At 54.8% G+C, this 21,420-nt stretch overlaps 1 protein-coding gene across 3 annotated transcripts; it reads left to right on the top strand.

The window, feature by feature from the left end:
- The first annotated feature begins 96 nt into the window (after positions 1-96).
- On the top strand, positions 97-19,049 carry MVK (mevalonate kinase). 3 transcript variants are annotated; one of them, XM_061385107.1, is made up of 11 exons: positions 97-205; positions 1,349-1,440; positions 2,715-2,862; positions 4,217-4,361; positions 5,374-5,529; positions 8,532-8,635; positions 9,233-9,278; positions 13,190-13,280; positions 13,644-13,760; positions 17,165-17,318; positions 18,319-19,049. In XM_061385107.1, the coding sequence occupies exons 2-11, from the start codon at positions 1,363-1,365 to the stop codon at positions 18,468-18,470; spliced, it is 1,191 nt and encodes a 396-aa protein (XP_061241091.1). In that variant the 5' UTR covers positions 97-205; positions 1,349-1,362; the 3' UTR covers positions 18,471-19,049. The 3 variants fall into 3 exon arrangements, with proteins under 3 accessions (XP_061241091.1, XP_061241090.1, XP_061241092.1); XM_061385106.1 differs by lacking the exon at positions 18,319-19,049 and adding an exon at positions 17,498-18,297; XM_061385108.1 differs by lacking the exons at positions 8,532-8,635; positions 9,233-9,278; positions 18,319-19,049 and adding an exon at positions 17,498-18,301.
- The last annotated feature ends 2,371 nt before the right edge of the window (positions 19,050-21,420 follow it).

Genomic DNA, 21,420 nt, shown 5'->3' with positions numbered 1-21,420 from the left:
AAGGAGTTGGGCGGGGAAATCCGTGAGGCCTTGGTGAACGGCAGCTATTGGCCAATGCTCAAGCCAATTGGTGAAGGGAACTCCCGGCTCGCGCGCTCTGATTGGCTTGGCGGAAGGAAGAAGCCGCCTCTCCTCCGTACCCGCGAGCTCGGGTATGGAGTCTTGGAGCGGCTCGGCTTCGGAAACAGAGCACCTGAGGCGACAGGTGAGAGGTTGGGGTTGCGAGGCGGGGTGGAGCGAAGTTCGAGGCCGAGACCCAGAACGACCCTGGACTGGGCTCCCGGCCTCTCAGGCTCAGTTTCCTCAGCTCTGAGAATCCGGCTTCCTCAGGAGCCGGCGACCTGGAAACTGACAGGATTTTGAATTTCGGACAAGCAGTAGGTCTCCTCGCTCGGAGTATGAGTTTCCCTCCCTGAGGAACTGGGGTCATAATAGCACTTAGCTCATAGTTCGGTTCAGGTCTCACGCTATTGAAGTAAAGCCTTAAATAGATAGTTTTTTTCCTTTCTGTTTTGTAAGTCGCTCAGTCGTGTCCGACCCTTTGCGACCCCATGGACTGTAGCCTGCCAGGCTCCTCTATCCATGGGATTCTCCAGGGAAGAATACTGGAGTGGGTAGCCAGTCCCTTCTCTGGGGGATCTTCCTGACCCAGGGATCGAACCCAGGTCTCTTGCATTCAGGCGGATTCCTTACCGTCTGAGCCATCAGAGTAGCTTTGCATTATTCATAAAAATCTAAAATGTGCACACGCACACCCAGCAAGTCACTTTCTAGGACTGTCTTGCAGAGATCCTGACTTAAGTGTGCAAAAAAAGGCGGGGTGGGGTGGGGAGGTGTAACAGTTGTTTTTCTGCAGCTTGTTTCTAGTTGTGAAACGTTAGAAACAGCCTGGAAATGCCCAGGAAAAAATTTCTTTCCAGTCCATGATTTCATTTAAATTTCTACCTTTAATAGTAGTAATAATAAAAGCTGGAACCAAAAAGAGAGTCAGTAATACAGAGCTATCAGTAACTGACTGTGGTATGCCAGACACTACTAAGTGTTTTGCTTGTGTTATTTAGTTTAACTTTCTCAAAACCCATTAAGGTGAATAGTTACTGTCCCGTGTAACTTTTAAGGTTCGTGGCTATTTGATGGCTATGTGGCTAGCTAAGATGACATCACTGGGGAGCAGTGGGTTCAAACCCAGATTTTTTGGTGTGTCAGGCTGACTGCTGCCCCGCACTGCTTTTGGGGCACACAGCAAGTGCTGAATGGTAGCTGCCTTTTTTGTTATAATGGGGTGCTTGAATTAGGCGTTCTCTGAGGTCTGGGGACCTTCCATCCTCTCTTTGTCTTTCCTTTTCAGGACTCCCAGGAGCCATGTTGTCAGAAGTCCTGCTGGTGTCCGCTCCAGGGAAAGTCATTCTGCATGGAGAGCATGCCGTGGTCCATGGCAAGGTACAGGGCCCCCTGAGCCTCTGAGGGCTGGGAGCTGCTGCTCCTGGACGCCAATCTTTTCTTTTTCTTAAGTTTACTTCTGGCTGCTCTGGGTCTTCGTTGCTGCATGAGGGCTTTCTCTAGCTGTAGCAAGTGCAGGCTTCTCGTTGCAGTGGCTTCTCTCGTTGTGGAGCACAGGCTGTAGACAAGATGGCTACAGTCGTCGTGGTTCGTGGGCTCAGTAGCTGCAGCTCTCAGGGGCCTGGAGCACAGGCTTTGTTGCTCCACAGCATGTGAGATCTTCCTGGACCAGGGATCAAACTTGTGTCTCCTGCACTGGCAGACAGATTCTTAACCACTGGACCACCAGGGAAGTCCCCTGATGCTAATATATTTTTTAAAATATTTTATTTGTTTATTTGACTGTGCTGGGTTGCAGTTGCGGCACGTGGGATCTAGTTTCCTGACCAGGAACCAAACCCAGACCCCCTGCATTGGGAGCATGGAGTCTTAGCCACTGGCAGCAGGGAAGTCCTCTGATGCTAATCTTAAAAGAAGCTGAAAGAAAGTCTTGAGGTGTAGCCTGGGAGATCAGAGAGGAGGTCAGTTTCTTCCCAGCTGGGCAAAGAAAAGGCAGGTGTTAGGCTCTCTTAAGGACTTCTCTGGCCCACCCAGTAAGATAGCAAGAAAATGACACGGAAAGCCATGTGGGCGGAATGAAGTTACTTAGGAAGTAAGCTTCAGTGGAGAAGAGATGAAGTTTAAGGACTAAACTCTTGGGGAAAATGAATAGGATCCTGCAGAGGAGTCTGAGACACGCATATCTCGTTTAACTCTTACAACTGTCCTCAGAGGTTACACTTCTATTGTCCTATTTTACGGTTGTGGAAGCTGAGGCTTAGGAGAGCATTGGCAACTTGTTCAAGGTCCCGCACACCTCGGTAGAGTTAGGAGTGACCCTGTCTGCTTGAACCTGAAGCCATGCTTACTCTGTTCCTCCCTGCTGTCATTTTTCATGTTCTTATATTAATCTTTGAAAACACAGTGATTAGGGAAGCCGTCCTTTGGTGTTGAGAAATTCTGAAGTTTTACATGGGAAGGGAAAAGACACGTAGGTATTAACTCCTAACTGATTGGCAGCGGTTGTGCCTGTGAAGAAGGTGCCAAGGTTGATGAGAAGTGTCTGCCAAGGGCATAGTTCAGAGTGGCCCACGTGCTAGTATCTAAATCAGAAGCCATGCACGTTGCCAGCGACCCCCAGGCTAACTGCTGGTATCGTGCGCTTTGTTCTATAGGTAGCACTAGCAGTGGCCTTGAACTTGAGAACATTTCTCCGGCTTCAGCCCCACAGCAATGGGAGAGTGGGCCTCAACTTACCAAACATTGGCGTCAGGAGGGCCTGGGATGTGGCCAGCCTTCAGCTGCTGGACACCAGCTTTCTGGGTAAGTACAGGGAGCAGGAACCAGCTGTGGGAAGAGGCTGGGCCCTGAGGAGAAGGGGAAGGAAGACAGCTGGGCTGTCATCCCACGCTGTCCCCGAGGGACCCAAGACACATCACCCTGGAGGTGTCTTCTCTCCTGTCCCCCCTAAGAATAGCTTTACTTATTTACTAATATATTAATTTATTTAAAATTTAAAAGCCTTCTACACTCACCGGCCTTTCCCTTCCACCCAAGCAAATCTCCACCTTTCATATTCGCTTGATGTACTTGTCCTATTCTCACTAATTATGTTTTGGGAGAGGGCAATATTGGGGAAGTAATATGGCCTTTCGGAGAAGGCAATGGCACCCCACTCCAGTACTCTTGCCTGGAAAATCCCATGGACGGAGGAGCCTGGTAGGCTGCAGTCCATGAGGTCGCTGAGAGTCGGACACGACTGAGTGACTTCACTTTCACTTTTCACTTTCATGCATTGGAGAAGGAAATGGCAACCCATTCCAGTGTTCTTGCCTGGAGAATCCCAGGGACGGTGGAGCCTGGTGGGCTGCCGTCTATGGGGTCGCATAGAGTCGGACACGACTGAAGCAACTTAGCAGCAGCAGCAGCAGCAGCAATATGGCCTTTAGTTTGTGTGTGTGTGTTTTTAATATTTTGTAGCAATTTTTAAATTACTGGGCAATCTTTTGAAAATGTATCTACATACTTATTTGGCTGCGCTGGGTTCTCAGTTGCAGTGCACAGGATATCCAGTTTGCCGCGTGCAGGGTCATTTAGTTGTGACACGTGAACTCTTACTTGCAGCCTGTGGGATCTAGTTCCCTGACCAAGGATCAAATCTGGGCCGCCTGCCCTGGGACCCTGGAATCTTAGCCATTAGACGACCAGGAAAGCCTCGTGGCCTTTAGTTTTGATATTGTACCACGGAGGTCAAACCCAGGCCTCTGAGTGATATGTGTGTGTGTTTGAAAACTACTAGCAATTAAGCCCTTACTGCATGCCAGGAGCAGTGCTAAGGGTTTTCTGTACCTTTTTTTATTACTCTGCAACAATCCTGGGAGGAGATACCCCTGTTACCTGTTTACCCCTCAGGGGATCTTAGGTGCAGACAGATTAAGTCCCCTACTCAAGGTCAGAAAACCAGTCTTTGGCACAGTCAGGACCCACCCAAACCCAGGCCTGCCTGCCTCCCAAGCCTGCAGTTCACCGACAGCCTTGGCTGTGGAGCTCGGGCCCTGAGCCCATGTCTCTCCAGATTCTGACACCTGGAACGTCTCAGTTTTTTTGTATTCTGGTGTCTGTAAAACCACTGAGGCCTTCTCATCCACCCGCGTACACTTGTTTGCCTGTGTGACAGGGCACGGTGACAGCGCAGCGCTCACCGCGAAGCACGTGGAGAAGCTGAAGGAGGTGGTGGGCTTCCCCAAGGACTGTGTGGATCCTGAGCACCTGGCCGTGCTGGCCTTCCTCTACTTGTACCTGTCTATCTGCCAGAGTCAGAGGTATGTGCGCCGCTGGGGCAGGGAGCGCAGGTGCAGCCTGCCCCCAAGATTGAGCCAAAGTTTTGCCTGCTAGACAGCACGTGGGCTCCCTTCCAGGCTCTGAATACCCATCAGCTGTCCTTGCTGCGTTCCAGGCACCATACTGGTGGTTGTTTAGTTGGTGGTTTAGTCGCTTAGTTTTGTCCGACTCTTGCGACCCCAGGACTGTAGCCCTCCAGGCTCCTCTGTGCATGGGATGCTCCAGGCAAGAATACTGGAGTGGGTTGCCATTTTCTTCTCCAGGGGATCTTCCTGACCCAGGAGTCGAACCCAGATCTCCTGCATTGTAGGCAGATTCTTTACTGGCTGAGTTACAAGGGAAGTCCACCATACTAGACCCTGTATGTGTGTGTGTATACATATATGGTCTGCTTTCATATTCACAGCAACCTCATGAGGACACCCTCTCCATTTTGCACAGGGAGAAACTGGGACCCAGAGAGTTAGAGACTCTCTGGGCCACATAGCTAGTTAGTAAGTGTTGAGAGCTGGGAAATCAATTCCGTTCTCTTCAGTTCAACACCTGCCTTTTTAACTCATGCTGCCTCCTTTGGCCTTTCAGTTCAGCCGAACCAAAGCCAGAGTCCATTCTCGGATCTGCTGGGTGGCTTCTCTGTGCCATGGCCAGGGAAGCATGCTTGTGCCATGTCCCACGGGCTCCAAGGGAGCTCTGTGATTAGCAGAGTGAAGCCTGTGTTTTGATAAGATCTGGGTTGTCTGCCCTTGGGGAAGCCAGCTCCTAGAGGGGGACATTCCTGGTTGAGGTGGTGTCACGGGGTGATACAGGGCACAGGCTGCATGTGGCTAAGGGTCAGACACTGTGGGTTCAAACCCCGTGTCACTTTCTAGCTTGTATGAGGTTCTTAGCCTTCCCGAGCCTCAGTTTCCTCATCTGTAAAATGGGGGTGGTGACCTCACCTACCTCCAAGGGGTCCTGTGGAAAGTCAGAGCTCTGCTGCCTGGTGTGTTTCAGAGCCCTGCCCAGCCTGGACATCACTGTATGGTCGGAGCTGCCCACTGGGGCCGGGCTGGGCTCCAGTGCCGCCTACTCCGTGTGTTTGGCAGCTGCCCTCCTGACCGCGTGCGAGGAGATCCCAAACCCGCTGAAGGATGGGGAGGCTGCCGGCAGGTAATCAGGCCCTCCCCCTGCTCCTTGTCCCTCCTGGGCACCACACCCCAAGCTGAGATCTGTCCCATGGGCCCCTTACAGCTGGGCATGCTGAGGCACAGGGTGGCCACACAGCTTGTGGTGGTGGAGTGGGATCTGGACCTGGTGGTCTGAATCTAGAACTTGAGCTCTTTACCACTGCCCCCCGCCACCTCATCCCGACCTTGCCTCCTTTAAGTTCAGATGCTGTGGTTTTTTAGAAGGAACCTGAGCCCACATGTAGGGCAGTGGATCAGATGAGCCATCATGCTTGTCATCAGCTCACTGTGGGACCCTGACCAGCCCACTCCCCCCACTGGGAGCCTCACTCATACCCAGGGGGACATTGCCAGGTCGTACCAAATGGTTATGACAAACAGCGTGCTGAGAAGGAAACACAGGAGCGTCTGTCTGGTCAGGACGTCTCCCTTCCTGTTGATCTTCACGCCCACAAGGTCGTAGCATCTCCTCTGCGGTTCTCACTGTGAGTCACTGAGGCTTATCCTGACAGGGCTGTGGGCGGGCCGTTTCTGTTACTTGGGGAAACTTGAGAAACTGGCCCAAGCATGGATAATGCAGTTTGTCCTGGGAGTCGGGAATGAGGCCGCAGCATCCAGCCTGGCAGCTTCTTGCTGAGGCCTGTCCTCATGGCTTCAGGGAGCCCTCTTGCTGGGGGGCTTCCAGTCCAGCCGTGTGGGCCCAGCTGTGCTGTGTCAGGGAGGGTATGCTGCTTGCCAAGGCCCAAAGCTCAGTTTGGTCCCTGTGGCCACAGTGGGTCCGGGGGCTGTTGATAGGATTCCCAGTCTGAATTCTCCAAGGCTGCTCTGAAGGGCTCACATGTCGGGGGATGGGGGCCGGCGGAGACAGCCTTGGGAAGCATCTGACAGGTAATGAGCGATTGCAGCTGCAGGGGGGCCGTTTTTCAGGAATCGCAGTCACATTCGCCTGTTAACTCGCTTCTCTCTGGGGCTCTGTTTCTTCATCTGAAAAGGAGTGGCTACACCTGATGAACTCTGGGGTGGGGGAGCTTCCAGCCTTGATGTGCTGACTTCAGGGTAAGAGGGTGATGCAGGACAGAGGCGACAGGACCTCCGCTCAGTACCACATGCTGATCACTGATTGTAGCGCAGAGCAGTGAAGGCCAGGTGGCCTGGGCCCCCCAAACAGACATCTGCCCACGAACCGGCGGACCGGCTCCACCTTTCAAAAGATAAAGGTGGTGTGGGTATGTGCGCGCATGTGCACGCCTGTGGGTGTCCAGGTATGCGTGTGGTCTTTCCTGTCCTGCTTCTTTCCACCTGGTTCCCCCACCTCCTGTGAAGACCCATCACTGCTGAGAACCTGTAGGGAGAGCAGACCTGGCCCCCACCCACCATGCCCCCAGCGTCTCCCAATCAGAAGAAAGAGTCAATTTTGCTGAGCGGACTGGACCCTGGGCCGCATTCAGGTGCCCCTTCCGCACCCCACTCTGGCTCATCTGTGGCCCTGGAAAGGGCCAGCTCTTGTCCAGTCCCAGTCACGGCACAGGCTGCACAGCCTCAGGCTGGACTTCTTTGCCCCCACCTCCTGCCTCCCTGACCACCCCACCTTGTCCCTCAGACCGCCCACCCCTTTCAGAATGGGGTACACTTTGTCCAGTCGGCATTGTACTTCTTGGAGGCTATAGTTAAATATTGGTGACTTCCTGACATCCATTCTGCATTAGACTCCAAGGCTGCAAGCAGTCAGGGACCATGTCTGTGCTCTTAGTCACAGGCGCATAGTAGATGCTCAGTGTATACTGAACAAGTGAGTGAGTGAGTCTCGTTGGCACCCCAAAGGTCAGCAGTTATGGGCTCAGGCTCCAGTGAGCGTATGTGGTTCTGACGTCACCGTGAGTGGCACCGTGGTCTTGGGGATACTGTTTCACCCGTCAGAGCCTCAGTGTCCTCTTGTGTAAGAAAGGGAGTGGTGACTGTGGTACCCTCCCTGAGAGGTTATTGTGGGGATTAGGGGAAGCCTGCAGCACAGTGCTTGGCCCTGGGTAATTAGTAGCTCTGAACAGTGTTGACTATTAATCATAGCTTCACAACCACTGGGTGAGTTTCAGGTCCATAAGATCCTCCTCTGACCCTTGAGGAAAGGGGCTCAGAGAGAGTGACTGACTTGCCCAAGGCGCCACAGCAAAGGAGTGGGTGGACCGGGCTTGGGGTGACTTCAGGACAGAGACCCCAGGTGGAATACACACCGTTCCCTGGGCGTTTTGCAGAGCACTGGTGTGCTTTTCCATCCCACAACGTCCTCTGTGATTTGACACCTTTATCCCTGTTTGCTGAAGGAGGACACTGAGGGTCAGAGGTGATGCGGCTGCTCAGGGATGCCCAGTGAGTCGGCAGCAGAATGGGTTCAGACCAGCTCCCTGCTTAGTCCACGGCTCAACCCCCAGCAGCTTCTGTTGGGTCTCGGGGCAGGGACTAGACAGAAGGGAAACGAGCTGAGAGAGAGGGCGGGGCGGTGGGGCTGAGCACGTGTCCTCGTGTGGTCCTCACAGGCTTTCAAGTGATACTCACTCACTGTCATAGTGAGTCCACACCCCTTCTGGGGAGGAATCCAGAGAGGGCTGGATTCCAACGGGCCCACATGCCTGCTGAGCCTGTGCGGAGGCAGGAGTTACGTTCCTCCAGAGTGGGAGAGTGGGGCTCAGAGAGGGCAGGCAAGGGGCCCAGAGTCCTTCAGCTCATGAGAGACAAAGCAGAGCCCCGTGAACTCCAAGCCTCGGGTCTCCTGCTGCACTGGGCAGGAGCGCTCTGCAGGACCTGCTCTGTAGCCAGGGAGGCTCAGAGCTGTCTATCTGTCTTCTTTGTGAGTTTGGGGGCCCAAACCACTTCGCCTTTTGGTCTCCAGCGAGCCCCGCCTGTGACCCCGGCCCTCTGCTGCCCTCAGTGACCCCCAGCTCCCCATTCACCACCGTGGACGGTAAAGACGAATCTCTGTGTCTCCTTCAGGTGGACCGAGGAGAACTTGGAGTTAATTAACAAGTGGGCCTTCCAGGGGGAGAGGGTGATTCACGGGAACCCGTCCGGAGTGGACAACGCCGTCAGCACCTGGGGTAGGTGCTGCCTAGGGCCCACGTGCTCAGCTTTTATTCGTTTAGGAATTCTTGTGACAGGCGTAGCTGCCCAGACTGTGGTTTTGGGATGAACATAGAGTCCATGCGTTCTGAGGAAGATAGAATTTTCCTGATAGGAGGGGGACAGGGGGAACCTCAGGGTTTCCCACCTTCCCGATCCAAATCTCTGGGGGTGGGCCAGGGCCTGGGAAGCTGTGGTTTCAGTGAGACCCCCACCCCCTTGGATCCAGAGGGTGCAGCTGCGGAACCACTGCCATGGGGGCTGCAGACCACACGAGTCAGGCTCCCCTCTGGGGAGGACGCCTGCTCACTGCAGCTGGATGCCCTCTGGCCCCACCTCCACCGCATCACCCTGCGGCCTGTCCAGGGAAGCCTGGACGGAAGGAAGGGACCCCCGGCCCTGGGCACGGAGCACCTCCACGCCCTCCTGGGCCTTTGGTCCTTGAAGCTGAGATGCCTCGTTACGGGGCTGAGTCTGTTATGGTGACACTCTGCCCCACCCCAATCCCACCCCTTTCCCAGGAGGCCCAGATACAGAGCTTTTCCTGTGACTAACCCACCCATTCTTCTCTTTAGGAGGAGCACTCCGATACCAGCAAGGGAAGATTTCATCTTTAAAGAGGTAATTCTGGGGGAGCTGCAGCTTCTGCATCTGGTGGGGGATGCATTTCTTTGTGAAAAGGGGGAGCCCCATTTCTTTGTAAAGGAACCCGGGGCAGGTGCCCCTGGGCATTCCCCTCCCGCATGTGGCCCCACAGGCCATGGGCATGAGGAAGCCTGCTCTTTCCTCTCCACTTTAGCTCTGAAGTTGGCGAGAGATCAGAGCGGGTGGTCAGGTGAGGCTGGGCCACCCCCCTTCCAGAATGCGGCTGTCCCCCAGACCCGCCTTCAGTTACCAGCTCATCTGCCAATCTATTTAGTAAACAAGGAGTGATCCCTTCTTGTGTTCCAGCTGACCCTCCCCTCGGACCCTTGGTATAAACATGGATTTCAGACATAGTTCTGGGTGGTTAGAGACAGACGTGCACACGTGAGCCACCAAAAGACTCCGTGGCGGTTGCCACAGTGATGGCACCACGTCTGAGCAGGACTGGAGCCCACAGGAGGCTCATGGCAGGCCGAGCGGAGGGACGTTTGGCAACTTTCAGCCTGTTGTAGGTTTCCTTCCTTCCTCCTTCCAGACGCACTGGAATTACAGATGTGTGTATTCAATTCCAGTATCCTCTGTTCTGTTGGCTTGCAGTGTGGGACCGTCAGGGGTAAGGCGTGGGCCTGCGGCCAGGGGCGCAGGTGCCTCCTGGCTGTCCCCTGAGCCCTCCCCCATCGAATGGAGGCGGGGGAATGATGGTTGTCCCAGGGCCCTCTGCTGCCTTGCAGGGGCCTTTCCGCACTCTGAGGGTCCCGGGGCCTGCTCTCTCCTTCTGCAGCCAGGGTGGCCTTCTTGGCGGCCAGACAGCAGGTCCCAGACCTCTGCTGCCTCCAGTCAGGGTGCTGCATTCGGGGCTCAGGGGCCTGGCAGGCCGTGGTGTGGACCCCTTCTCTCTACACCTGTAGCTTCTTCTCACGCCTGCTCTGTCGGCTTCCAGAAGCCAGATCTGCCTTTCTGAGGGCTCCAGGTCAGCATTCCTTTAGCCTCAGCACTGTGGACATTTGGGGCTGGAAAATTCCTTGTGGGTGGACCGGTCCTGGGCAGCGTGGGATGTTTAGTAGCTTCCCTGGGCTCTGCCCACGAGAGGCCTGTAGCCCCTCCCCATCTCCAGTGCAACAATCAAAGATAGCTCCAGATGTTGTCACACGGCCCCTGGAGGGCAAGCCCCCCGAGTGACAACCCCTGCACCACAGAGAGGAGGGAGCAGGGCCATTCAGGAGGGTGGAGTAGCTTCTTCTGGCTGCTTATGGAAGCGATGGCGGGGAGGAAATGGGAAGTCTGGCCCCCAGGGGTCGGTGGCTCTGCCGGGTGGCCTGAACCCGCATATAGTGAGATCAGGAGCAAGGGTGGGAGGCTGAGTGTCTGGGCCCGGTCCACCTGCAGCCCACGGTCTCTCAGAGGAGACAGTCATGATGTCGATCTGAAACAAAGGTGTTCTTAGGGCTCTAAGTTGTTGGAGCTGACAGCAGGGAGGTCACCATCGGGCTGCAGATCTGGGGAGTCCTTCACGGGGCAGGGGCAGGTCTCTTTCCTGTGAGCCTGTTGTATCCTAAGCCCTGAGCTGGGCCCTGGGCACAGAAGGCCAGTGCAGATGTGGCTGGGCAGGTGATTAAGAGTGAGCAATGGAGGGTCTCCCAGGCACGGGAGGTAGGGGAGAGGCCCAAAAGTGTGTGCAGTTGCAGGGGGCAGGGGGCAGCGGGTGCTCTGGGGTCCCAGGGTCCACTTGGAGCCTGGCTCTGCCATTTGCCTGCTGTGGGCCCTTAGGTGAGTCATTTCCCCTGGGGCCTCTGTCTTCTCATTTATAGAATGGGACTCCTAGACATGGGAATCCATGGCAGAAACGGTATCTGCCAAGTGCTTTTTATTCTTTGCTGACGGAGTTCATCCATCCAGTCCATAAGTATCTCTGAACAACCACCGGGTGCTGGGGTCTCAGCAGGGAACCCAAAGTCCCACCTTCACAGAGCCCCTACTTTGTGGGAGGAGACGATCCCTGGACATTCGTCTCTGTAAGGGCACGGCAGGCCATCCCCACGGCCTTAGTACACGAAAGGAGAATGAGGGCTGGGATGTGAAGGAGGGAACTGGAGCCCTCTGCCTGGATGGCATTTGAGCAGAGTGCCAAGGCTGGGGGGCAGGTCCCTGGCAGCAGAGATGCATGTGCAAGGGCCCTGAGGCAGGAGTGGGGGCTGAAGTGTTGAACAGCAGCCAGGAGCCAGGGTGGCTGAGTGGAGTGAGCTCCAGGGAGGGGGGAGATGAGATGAGCTTGGTGATGTCACCCGGCCGAGATCACACAGCACTTAGAGGATGTGGCCCTGGGAGGTGGTCACTGGATGTCACAGGAGTCCTGAGTTTTGTGGGGCTGGCAGGGCTGGCAGCAGGCCCGTTTACAAAGGACTTTATTTGAGAGAGATGAAGACATGATACCCAGACTCCTCCCACCCCGATAGATGGGGACACAGAGCCAGTGATCAACCTTCGTCGCTGGCTTCAGGGCGCTGCGGTGAGCAGATGGCAGGTTCTCTGAGAAGCCGGGAGGCCAGACTCCACATTAATCCCGCCCGTGGCTTAAGGAGAAGCCCTTTACCCCCAAACCACGCATGGTGCTTCACAATTAAGAAAAAAAAATGCATTGTTTGCCAAGTGGATCAAGACGCAGCCTCCCAGAGCGCTGCCCTTTTGAGGAACGGCTTCTCTTTAAAGGGAAGAGAAAAGCCAAATAGAATGTTCATCTTTAGTAAAGTGGAAAAAAAAAAAAAAGCCAGCCTCCAAGGCTGAGAATCGATATTAATTTCATGGGCTTATGGGCGGTGAGATCAAGTAGGTTTCTGGCAGCCTTTCCCAGCCCTGCTGGATTTTACAGTCTCGATCAGTGAAAAGAAAAGCAAATAAAGGTATCGGGGCCTGTCTGTCTGCAGATGTCTCCGGCCAAAGCTCATTCAGGTCCTCCACCCCTGTCCCCAGCCTCGGGGCAGTGCTCTGAAAGGCAGACGAGATGACAAGAAACAGTGGCTTAAGTCCCCAAAGACAGCCAACCATAAGGACCACTGGGGCTGTGGTTTTAGGAGGGATGGTGGCTCAGATGGTAAAGCATCCGTCTGCAATGCAGGAGACCCAGGTTTGATCCTTGGGTTGGGAAGGTCCACTGGAGAAGGAAATGGCAGCCCACTCCAGTATTCTTGCCTGGAAAATCCCATGGATGGCGGAACCTGGTAGGCTACCGTCTGTGGGGTCGCAAAGAGTCAGGACACAACTGAGTGACTTCACTTTCACTTTCATAGAGCCCAGAGGGCAGGTGAGGACCACGTGGGGGTGCTGGCGGGCCAGCTGCCCTGGGGCATCCGCTCTCCTACCTGGGCATGACTGACTCCCTCTGACCACATCTGGGGTCCTGCCAGGTCTGGGCACCAATGAGGCAGGGCACGAACGGGCTCAGAACACTGGGACCTGACTCTCCCCATCCGCGACTCAGCCCTGGTCCCGGGGCTTGTTGATTCTCTAGCACCCTCCCCTCCAGCCCCCTGGGGCGGCCCATGGGACAGAGCCTCAGCCCCTTCTTGTACCCGTGGTGGTGGCGCCTTTGAACTAACTCCGCGTGCCGGGCCCTTTGTCTGCACATTCACTCGAGGTTGAAACAACTGGATGGAGGAGTGAGTCACAAGCCAAAGGAAAACAATTGTCTGCCCAGGGGCCACAGCAGGGATGCGGCTGTGGGCACCCGCAACTGGGCATCAAGAACCTTGCTTCCCAGACCTGTCTCCAGCTCACTTCCCCAGGCCTCTGCTTCCTGCCCTGAGTCAGCGTGGGGTGGAGTCCAGGTGGGCCCCCAGCCCTGGCCCAGCTGCACCGTCCTGGGCTCACCTTGGCCCCTCTTTGCCCCGCAGGCCACCGGTTCTGAAGATCCTGCTGATCAACACCAAAGTGCCTCGCAGCACCAAGGTCCTGGTGGCCAATGTCAGGAGCCGGCTACTGAAGGTGCTGCTGGTTCCACTCCCAGGAGTGTTCCCGGCGGGGCCACAGCACTCCCGTTTGGGTGTCAGAGCCCTCCCTCTGCCTCCTGGGTTAGTGGGGGGAGGAGGCGGGGGGAGCAGGGACTTGGGGAGGCTCTGTGCATCCACAGCCCAGCAAGGAGGCAGAACAGGAATCCTTAAACACGCTGCCTTTGCAGTGAGAACCTCCTCTCTGCTTGGGTCCGTAGTGGCCGGGCAAGGCAGGGACCAGGCCCAAAGGAGAGGGGTTCACTCAGAGGATGGGTGTGGGCCATGGGGACACCTTTCCCCTCCACCAGGTGTCTGCTGACCCCTAGGCCTCACGGGCCCTCACTTCCTTTCCCTGCAGTTCCCTGAGATCGTGGCCCCTCTCCTGACCTCCATAGACGCCATCTCCCTGGAGTGCGAGCGGGTGCTGGGGGAGATGGCGGCGGCCCCCACTCCAGAGCACTACCTCACGCTGGAGGTAAGAGCCTACCTGCAGGCTCGGGGTCCCCCACCCACAGCGCTGTCCTGGGCAGGGCCTCCCCATCTGCGCTCGGAATCCCCGGGAGCTAAAGCACAGAGGCTGGGCCTGGAGCCTGTGTGCGCACCCATGAACAAGTGGGTCTTCTCTTGAAGCCTCTTCCCAAGTGATTGGGAGCAATCAAGGGAACACAGACAGCCCTGAGCGTGGTGTCTAGTGTGTGATAAGTGCAGTGGGCCAGGTTTGGGTCGTGCGTGTAAAGACACAGTCCTCCATAATTCCAGGAGCGATTTCTCCCCTGGCCACTTCTTTCCTGCTCTGTTTGCTAATCCATCAGTTAGTACTAAATACATCAAGTTCACACAGGAGCTATCTCTCACTCGTGTGCCGTGGATCAGACATGGGCTGAAATCTTTCATCAATCCTCCAGCCCCCACCCTTTGCCTAATTCTAGCTTAGCAGTTGAGACCTCACGCTTGGGATTTCATCAGGCCCACGTCTGAATCCTGGCCTCACTGGAGTGTCTTAAGAATGAAGTGAGATCCCATGGGCGACACGGAGCACAGTGCCTGATGAGCCACCAGCTTAGCCAGAGGGCATGGGCTCATTCCCAGCACCGGCCCATCTGGCCCAGTGAGTGTGCACTAGCATTAGAAAGCCACCTGGCTTCCATGGAAGAACCAGAGGATCCGGCAGGCCCAGCCAACATGGCTGTGCAGCAGTGGGTCAGCCGGAGGTGCCCAGGGAGCACCTCAAGTGAGGCCCTGGGGTCTCCGTTTCTCCACATTCCCCGCCACTGCCTGATCACCGCCCACAGCCGCCGTGCCCTGGGCCTAGGGCCTCCCGTCCTGCTGTAGGCGCTTGAGTCTGCAGCCCCTGTCGTGAGTGGGCGCTGGTACCCTGCAAGCCTCTTCACAGATGATCCCTCACTTAATCCTCCAGCAACCTACCTGTGAAGTGGGTACGTTGCCACCCTGTTACAGATATAAACACCAAGACCTAAAGAAAGTGACTTTCTCTGAGGTGTTTCATCAAGTGAGTGGCTGAGCTGGGAGTCACTGACTTGTTTATTCCTTTAGTCAACTTTTCTTTTTTTTTTTTTTTTTGGTCTCACTGCACAGCTTGCAGGATCTTAGTTCCCTGACCAGGGATTGAACCTCGTCCAGGGCACTGAAAGCACCAAGTCCTAACCATGGGACCACCAGGGAATCCCCCCCAAAAATTTTTAAGAAGTGTGTATTCCAGGCTCGGTGCACGGACTCCATCTAATTCATTTCCAGGCTTTTGCCCTCGATCCCCCAGCCATCTCCTTCCATCCCTCCAGCCTTTTCCCGCTGGTTCTCGATTTGTTTCACGTAGAAAGGAAGGGAACACAGTCCTCCCGCGGAGGAAATTAATAATGATGGAGTGCTGCCTAAAATACACCCCGTTGAGCCCCTGGAGAATGCCTCAGAACAGCACGTCGATTATACAGTGTGTATATTTTTGGCTGCGGCAGCCGCTGAAATGTGCAGCTCGCCTCCCGGACAGCTCTGCACTCACACCAGTGAGCTGTTCTCCTGTGTCACAGCCTGTCATCCGATCCTTGACAGATTTTGGATCAGAATGTGACAAGTGTCTGGAACCTGCCTTCGCAACATGACACCTGGTGCTCAGGCACCGAGAGGCCCCAGAAGTTTCCCCTCCCCTCCAGCCCCCAGGACCGGTGAAAGACACCCAGGGCTGCCACAGGGCCATCACGCATGTCTGCTTGTTTGTCACAAGTGCTGGGGTGTGGGAGGCAGGCTGCCGGGGAGAGGCAGACACAACCCTGCCCGGCGGCCCCGGGCAGGAGAACCAGGTGGGCCTCGGCACACAGCCCTGTGACGGGCATCCTCCCGGCACACAGGTTCTCCCAGGACCCTGGGGTAGAGCTGCGCGTTGTACAGCTGCACAGAGCAAGGAGAGGGCCAGGGGTGCTCTCAGAGGCGAGAGATGCGCTTCACATCAGGCAGAGCCAGCTTCTGGTGCTGGCTCAGCCCTAACAAGCTCAGCAGCCTTAAGCACATCCCTCTCCCCTCTGAGCCTCAGTTTTCCCCTTTGAAAAATGGGGATACTGGAAATGCAGCATAAAAGTACTAATAGCAGCTGACGTTTGCTGAGCACTTACCTTTTGCCAGGCTTCATGGGAAAGACGCCTAATTCCATCCTCCTGGCAACAAGGCAGACACTCTTAGAATCCCTGTTTTTCAAGGGGGAGCCTGGGGGCTTTCCAGGTAGCACAGTGATAAAGAATCCACATGCCAATGCAGGAGACTCAAAGAAACTCAGGTTCGATCCCAGGAAGATCCCCTAGAGGAGGAAATGGCAGTCCGCTCCAGTATTCTTGCCTGGGGAATCCCATGGAGAGAGGAGCCTGGAGGGCTGCAATCCACGGGGTCGCAAGGAGTCAGATACGACTCAGCACTCAGCACACAAACTGAAGCTCGGCTGAAAGACCTCATTCCAAGACACGCAATCAAGAAGTGTCCTAGCCAGAATTCAAACCCAGGCTCGCCTGCTTTCAGATCCCATGTTCATAACTGCCCGACAGCAGGGACTGGAGCTCATTCTTAGAGCCCCAGCATCTAGCAAGTTGCCTGGCATTTTGATGGGATTTGCTGACACCACTGGAGTAAGTGAAATATAAATAGGGAATGCCTGGGCAGTGGAGACTGTAAGCTTTTTTATTCCATCAACCTGCCTCTTGTTTGATCTGCAGGAGAGCAGGAATTTTATTATCCATAATCAGAGAAATCTGAACAAACTTAGCAATTCCCCCAACTCGTGACCTAGTTAGAACTACACACACCCATTCTTCTTCTGAAAGTCGGTTCCAGGAAGCAGTAGGATAGCATATTACTTGAGACTTCTTCCACAAATGCCCCAAATCCATCTCAACCAGGCTTTCGCAGCAAAGGAATTTATTGGCTTCTAAATGAGACGACCAGAGGAGACAGCTTCAGGCATAGCTGGATCCAGGGGCCAAGACAACCTAGTTTGAAATGTCTCTCTGTCTTCAGTGTAATCTCTGAGAACATATGCAGGGAACATAACTCCAATGGCATTTCTCTGAGGTTGGCCAGTTTTAGCAGCTCCAGTGGAAAGAGGCAGAGTAAACCCTGGGAGGGCTCTCATTGTCTGTCCAGTTCCCATGGCCAGAGCCTTCTGTGGCCAGACCTGACGTGTGCTCACCGCCAGCTCCATCCCAGCCCCACTGGGAGTCCTGCAGGAAGGAGAGGGTCTCTTTTATCAGTGGAGAAGGACAGTGTGCTGGGCAGTCAAAGCCTTTTGAGGTCCCAAACCAGCGGTTGTCAGATGGATGGGGCGAGCCCAGGACCTCAGCCTCAGGCAGGCCAAGCTGGAACAGAGAACTTTCTCCCCAGGAGCTCATCGACATGAACCAGCACCATCTGAATGCCCTCGGTGTGGGCCATGCCTCGCTGGACCAGCTGTGCCAGGTGACCACAGCCCACGGACTGCACAGCAAGCTCACTGGCGCGGGCGGCGGGGGCTGTGGCATCACGCTCCTCAGGCCAGGTACCCAGGGGGCGGGCAGGGTTGCCAGCCTGGGCTCACACAAAGCGTCCACACAGGCAGTTCCTGGGGGAGGAGGAAGAAGACTGTGAACAGTCTCACCTCTGCTGTGTGGCCTCAGTCAAGGGAATTAACTGCTCTGGGCCTACATAACATCTAGTTTATGTAAAACTGTTGCCTAGATTCAAGGAGGCGAAACGTATGCAGAGAGCCTGGCACAGGGCTTGTTCCTCCCATCTCCTTACCTGCCAAGCTAAGCACAAGCTTGAGAAATAACCAAGGCATTGTCACCATCTACCATCACCGCCACCACTACCAGCCTTGCATCCCTGCTGTCACCTCCTGATGTGGCCAGGACCGGGACTGACCTTGCTACAAGAGAAATGTGTCTCTCCCCTCTTTGGTCTTTGGGGAAAGAGCAGGGCCGAGGAGCGGGCTTACAGCAGCATGCCCTGTGCTGGGGCGTTGAATCACCGCTGCTTTCGGTCGGCTTCCTCTCCATCTCCTCCTTCCTTTTCTCGTCCTGCTCTCCCCCTTCCTTTGCTGTAAGCCCACAGCGGTCCCCTTACCCTCGGTAGGACTCCCAGGCCTCAAGGAGTTGCTGCATCCCAACTTTGGCCAACCACCACTGGGGGCCTAGTTTGGGGCAGTGACGATGGCGGGAGAACATTCCTGGAGAGTGTGCGGTGCACTGGGCCAGGCCCTCCAGCTATAATAGCCTGTGTCAGCCTCTCCATAAGCCTTGAGGGACAGGTCTCATTGTCAGCCCTACCCCCAGGTGAGGAGATGAGGCTCAGAGAGGGGACATCATTTGAGGACCCATGGCCAGGTTCCACATGACTCGGGGGTCCATAACCTTCCCATGGAGGATGCCAGGCTTGGCGTTCCAACAGGAAGACTGGTCCCCTGCCTGTGCCACAAGCAGGGCTGAACGCTCTCCAAGGGAGAATGTTCCTCAAGAGAGCCGATGGTTGGAGTGACCTGGTGCCCTTTCTCCCTGCAGATGTGGAGCGGCCGGAGGTAGAGGCCACGAAGAGGGCGCTGAGCGGCTATGGCTTTGACTGCTGGGAAACCAGCGTTGGTGCCCCCGGTGTCTCTGTCCACACGGCCGCCTCCCTGGATGCCTCTGTCCAGCAAGGCCTGGACAGCCTCTGAGAGGAGCCCATGCAGCTGTAGCCCCACCACGAAGCCCTCTCCCAGATTATTCCAGGCGCTGGAGTTGGCTTCTGTGCTGGCCAGTGGGCGCCCAGCACCTGACGCTGACGGGAGGCCCCCAGCCCCTCTGTGACACCCCTCCTGCTGGCCGTGCCCCACATTCTGCACTGTGAGCCAGGCTGCCCGGAAGCCATGGTCTGTGTTCTACAACATTCTCTTGAGCCAGGCCATCAGTGGAGTGTGTGTGGTTGTCTGAGACAAGAGGGCCTCTTTCCCGCCCTCCCGGAAGCTTCCACGGACCCATAGACTCCCTGGCCGAGCTGCTTGGATGCCACATGCAGGGGTCTGGTTCCCAGAGCAGTGGGCCTTCTCCTTCCCTCCACTTCTGTACTCCTGCCTGTCTGTCCCACCTCCCCCAGGAAGCCTTCCTGGGGTGTTCCAGTGATGGTCTTTGCCTTCTGCCTTCCATCTGGCCTGAGGGTTGGCCGAAGGCAGGGTCGATGTGCAATACCTTCTGGTCTGTGTCTGAAGGGGTTGCAGAAAAGATGGCAAAGGGGAAATAAAAAGATCTTGAGTAAACAGTGCTTCACTCACTTCTTTCCATGTCTAGAAAGATGGGAGGGTCTGGTAGTCTCCATTGCCCATACCTGCCCCCTCTCTCCTGTCCCTTCTTCAGCCACTTTCTTAGTGGAAAGGACTTTGGGTCATTTGGTTGTCTGTGTCCATGGGATAGGGCAGGGTTTCTCCAGATGGCCCTAGTGGACAGGATGGATGTCCGAACATCAAACTCAGCCCGTCAGCACAGCTTCAGCCCGCTTTTCCAGAAAGGGGGATTTTAAACTTCCTAGCTCCGGAGGAACTTCCTAACTCATATATACTTACAGCTGATTCATGTTGTTGTATGGCAGAAACTAACAACATGGTAAAGCAATTATACTCCAATTAAAAAGCAGAGACATTACTTTACCAACAAAGGTCCATCTAGTCAAAGCTGTGGTTTTTCCAGTAGTCATGTATGGATGTGAGAGTTGGAGTATAAAGAAAACTGAGCACCAAAGAATTGATGCTTTTGAACTGTGGTGTTGGAGAAGACTCTTGAGAGTCCTTTGGACTGCAAGGAGATCCAACCAGTTCATCCTAAAGGAGATCAGTCCTGAATATTCATTGGAAGGACTGATGCTGAAGCTGAAACTCCAATACTTTGACCACCTGATGCAAAGAACTGACTCGTGGGAAAAGACCCTGATGCTGGGAAAGATTGAAGGTGGGAGGAGAAGGGGACGACAGAGGGTGAGATGGTTGGATGGCTTCACCGATGTGATGGACATGAGTTTGAATAGGCTCCAGGAGTTGGTGATGGACAGGGAAGCCTGGCACGCTGCAGTCCATGGGGTCACAAAAGTCGGACATGACTAAGCGACTGAACTGAACTGAAAAAGTAAAAAATAAAAAAATAAACTTCCTAACTTCTCAAATCATGAGCACACACTAATTCGCAGACTTTTGTAAGAAATGGAAACATGGGGAGGGAGGTGGGAGGGGGGTTCAGGATGGGGAACACATGTACACCCGTGGCGGATTCATGTCAATGTAGGGCAAAACCACTACAATATTGTAAAGTAGCCTCCAATTAAAAAAATTTATATTGAAAAAAATAAATAAACTAATGGTTAAATTAAGAAAGAAAAAAAAAGAAATGGAAACAAAACCTGCTGGCTTTGGGTTGTGGAATATTCCTTCCTGTCTAAAATTGACTGGGTGGGGAAAAGAGACTTGAGTGCTGGTAGCCAGTGTCTGGCACCCACCGAGCCCTATTGGAACTTTATATTGCAAGTCAAGGCTCTTTATGAAATGTCAGAATCCACCCAAAACCTCTAGTAGCCAGCACATTGCCACCCGCAGCTCTGGGAGGCCCTAGTCGACAAGAAGGTGGGGGTGCTGGGGCAAAGTGCAGATTTGGTTTAAATGGCTCTGCGCTTCTGCCCTTGGCCACTAGGGGGCAGCTGGCTTCTTTCCCAGTGTCTTCAGGGGAGGGTCAGGAAGATCCCCTGGAGAAGGAAATGGCAACCCACTCCAATACACTTGCCTGGAAAATCCCATGGACAGAGAAGCCTGGTAGACTACAGTCCATGGGATCGCAAAGAGTCGGACACGACTGAGGGACATCACTTTGACTTTCAGGGGAGGGTGGGTAAGAGCGGTCTTAGAGCAGTCTCTCTACCCTCCCACACATATCAGGGTTCTGTCTCTCTAGGTTCTGCCTGGGGTCACTGCCAGGAATTGGCACTGGGAAGAACGTCTGCCTCAGCTTAACGTGTGAAAATGACCCCGGCATCACTGACCTGTCTCCGGCCTTCAAAACAATACATAAAATGATATCAGTACCGGGTTTTACTACGTGTGGGGCACTGTCCTAAGTACTGTTCCTCAGTCATCTCTTTTTATCTACTCCCAATCTTGGAGAATAATTAATTGCTAGTCCCATTTTACAGATCGGGAAACTGAAGCTCAGAGAGGTCGAGAAACTCGTCCAAGGCCACACAGCTAAGCAGCATCCAAAGCAGGATTCCACGTCAGACGGTCTGACTCCAACACCAGCCCTCTGCCCCTCTGTGCTTCTGCCTGAACACAGGTTTGTTGTGATTCTTGCTGTTTTCCACGCTCGGGCTCCTGATTTCCTGTGAACGCTGATGTACTTGGTCAGAGTGGACCTGGGCCTGGGTGTTTTCCACAAGCTCCCCACACGATTTGAGTGAGCAGTCAGGGCTACACGATGCGTTCTCAGGGCTGATGCTGGTTGACAGCATCCCCGCACTGCGGGACGTGGGCCTGTGAGGAGGGTGTCCAGAGGCCGAGGCCCCAGAACCTATCTGCTCCTTGAGACCCTCCCTCTTCCTCCCTGGGGACCAGGTGTCTCTCCTGGAGCATGAGCCAACCCGTTACCCTTGCC

The sequence above is a fragment of the Bos javanicus genome, chromosome 17 (assembly GCF_032452875.1).
Source record: "Bos javanicus breed banteng chromosome 17, ARS-OSU_banteng_1.0, whole genome shotgun sequence".
NCBI classification, from domain to species: Eukaryota; Metazoa; Chordata; class Mammalia; order Artiodactyla; family Bovidae; genus Bos; species Bos javanicus.
This window is presented reverse-complemented; position numbering and strand designations above follow the sequence as displayed.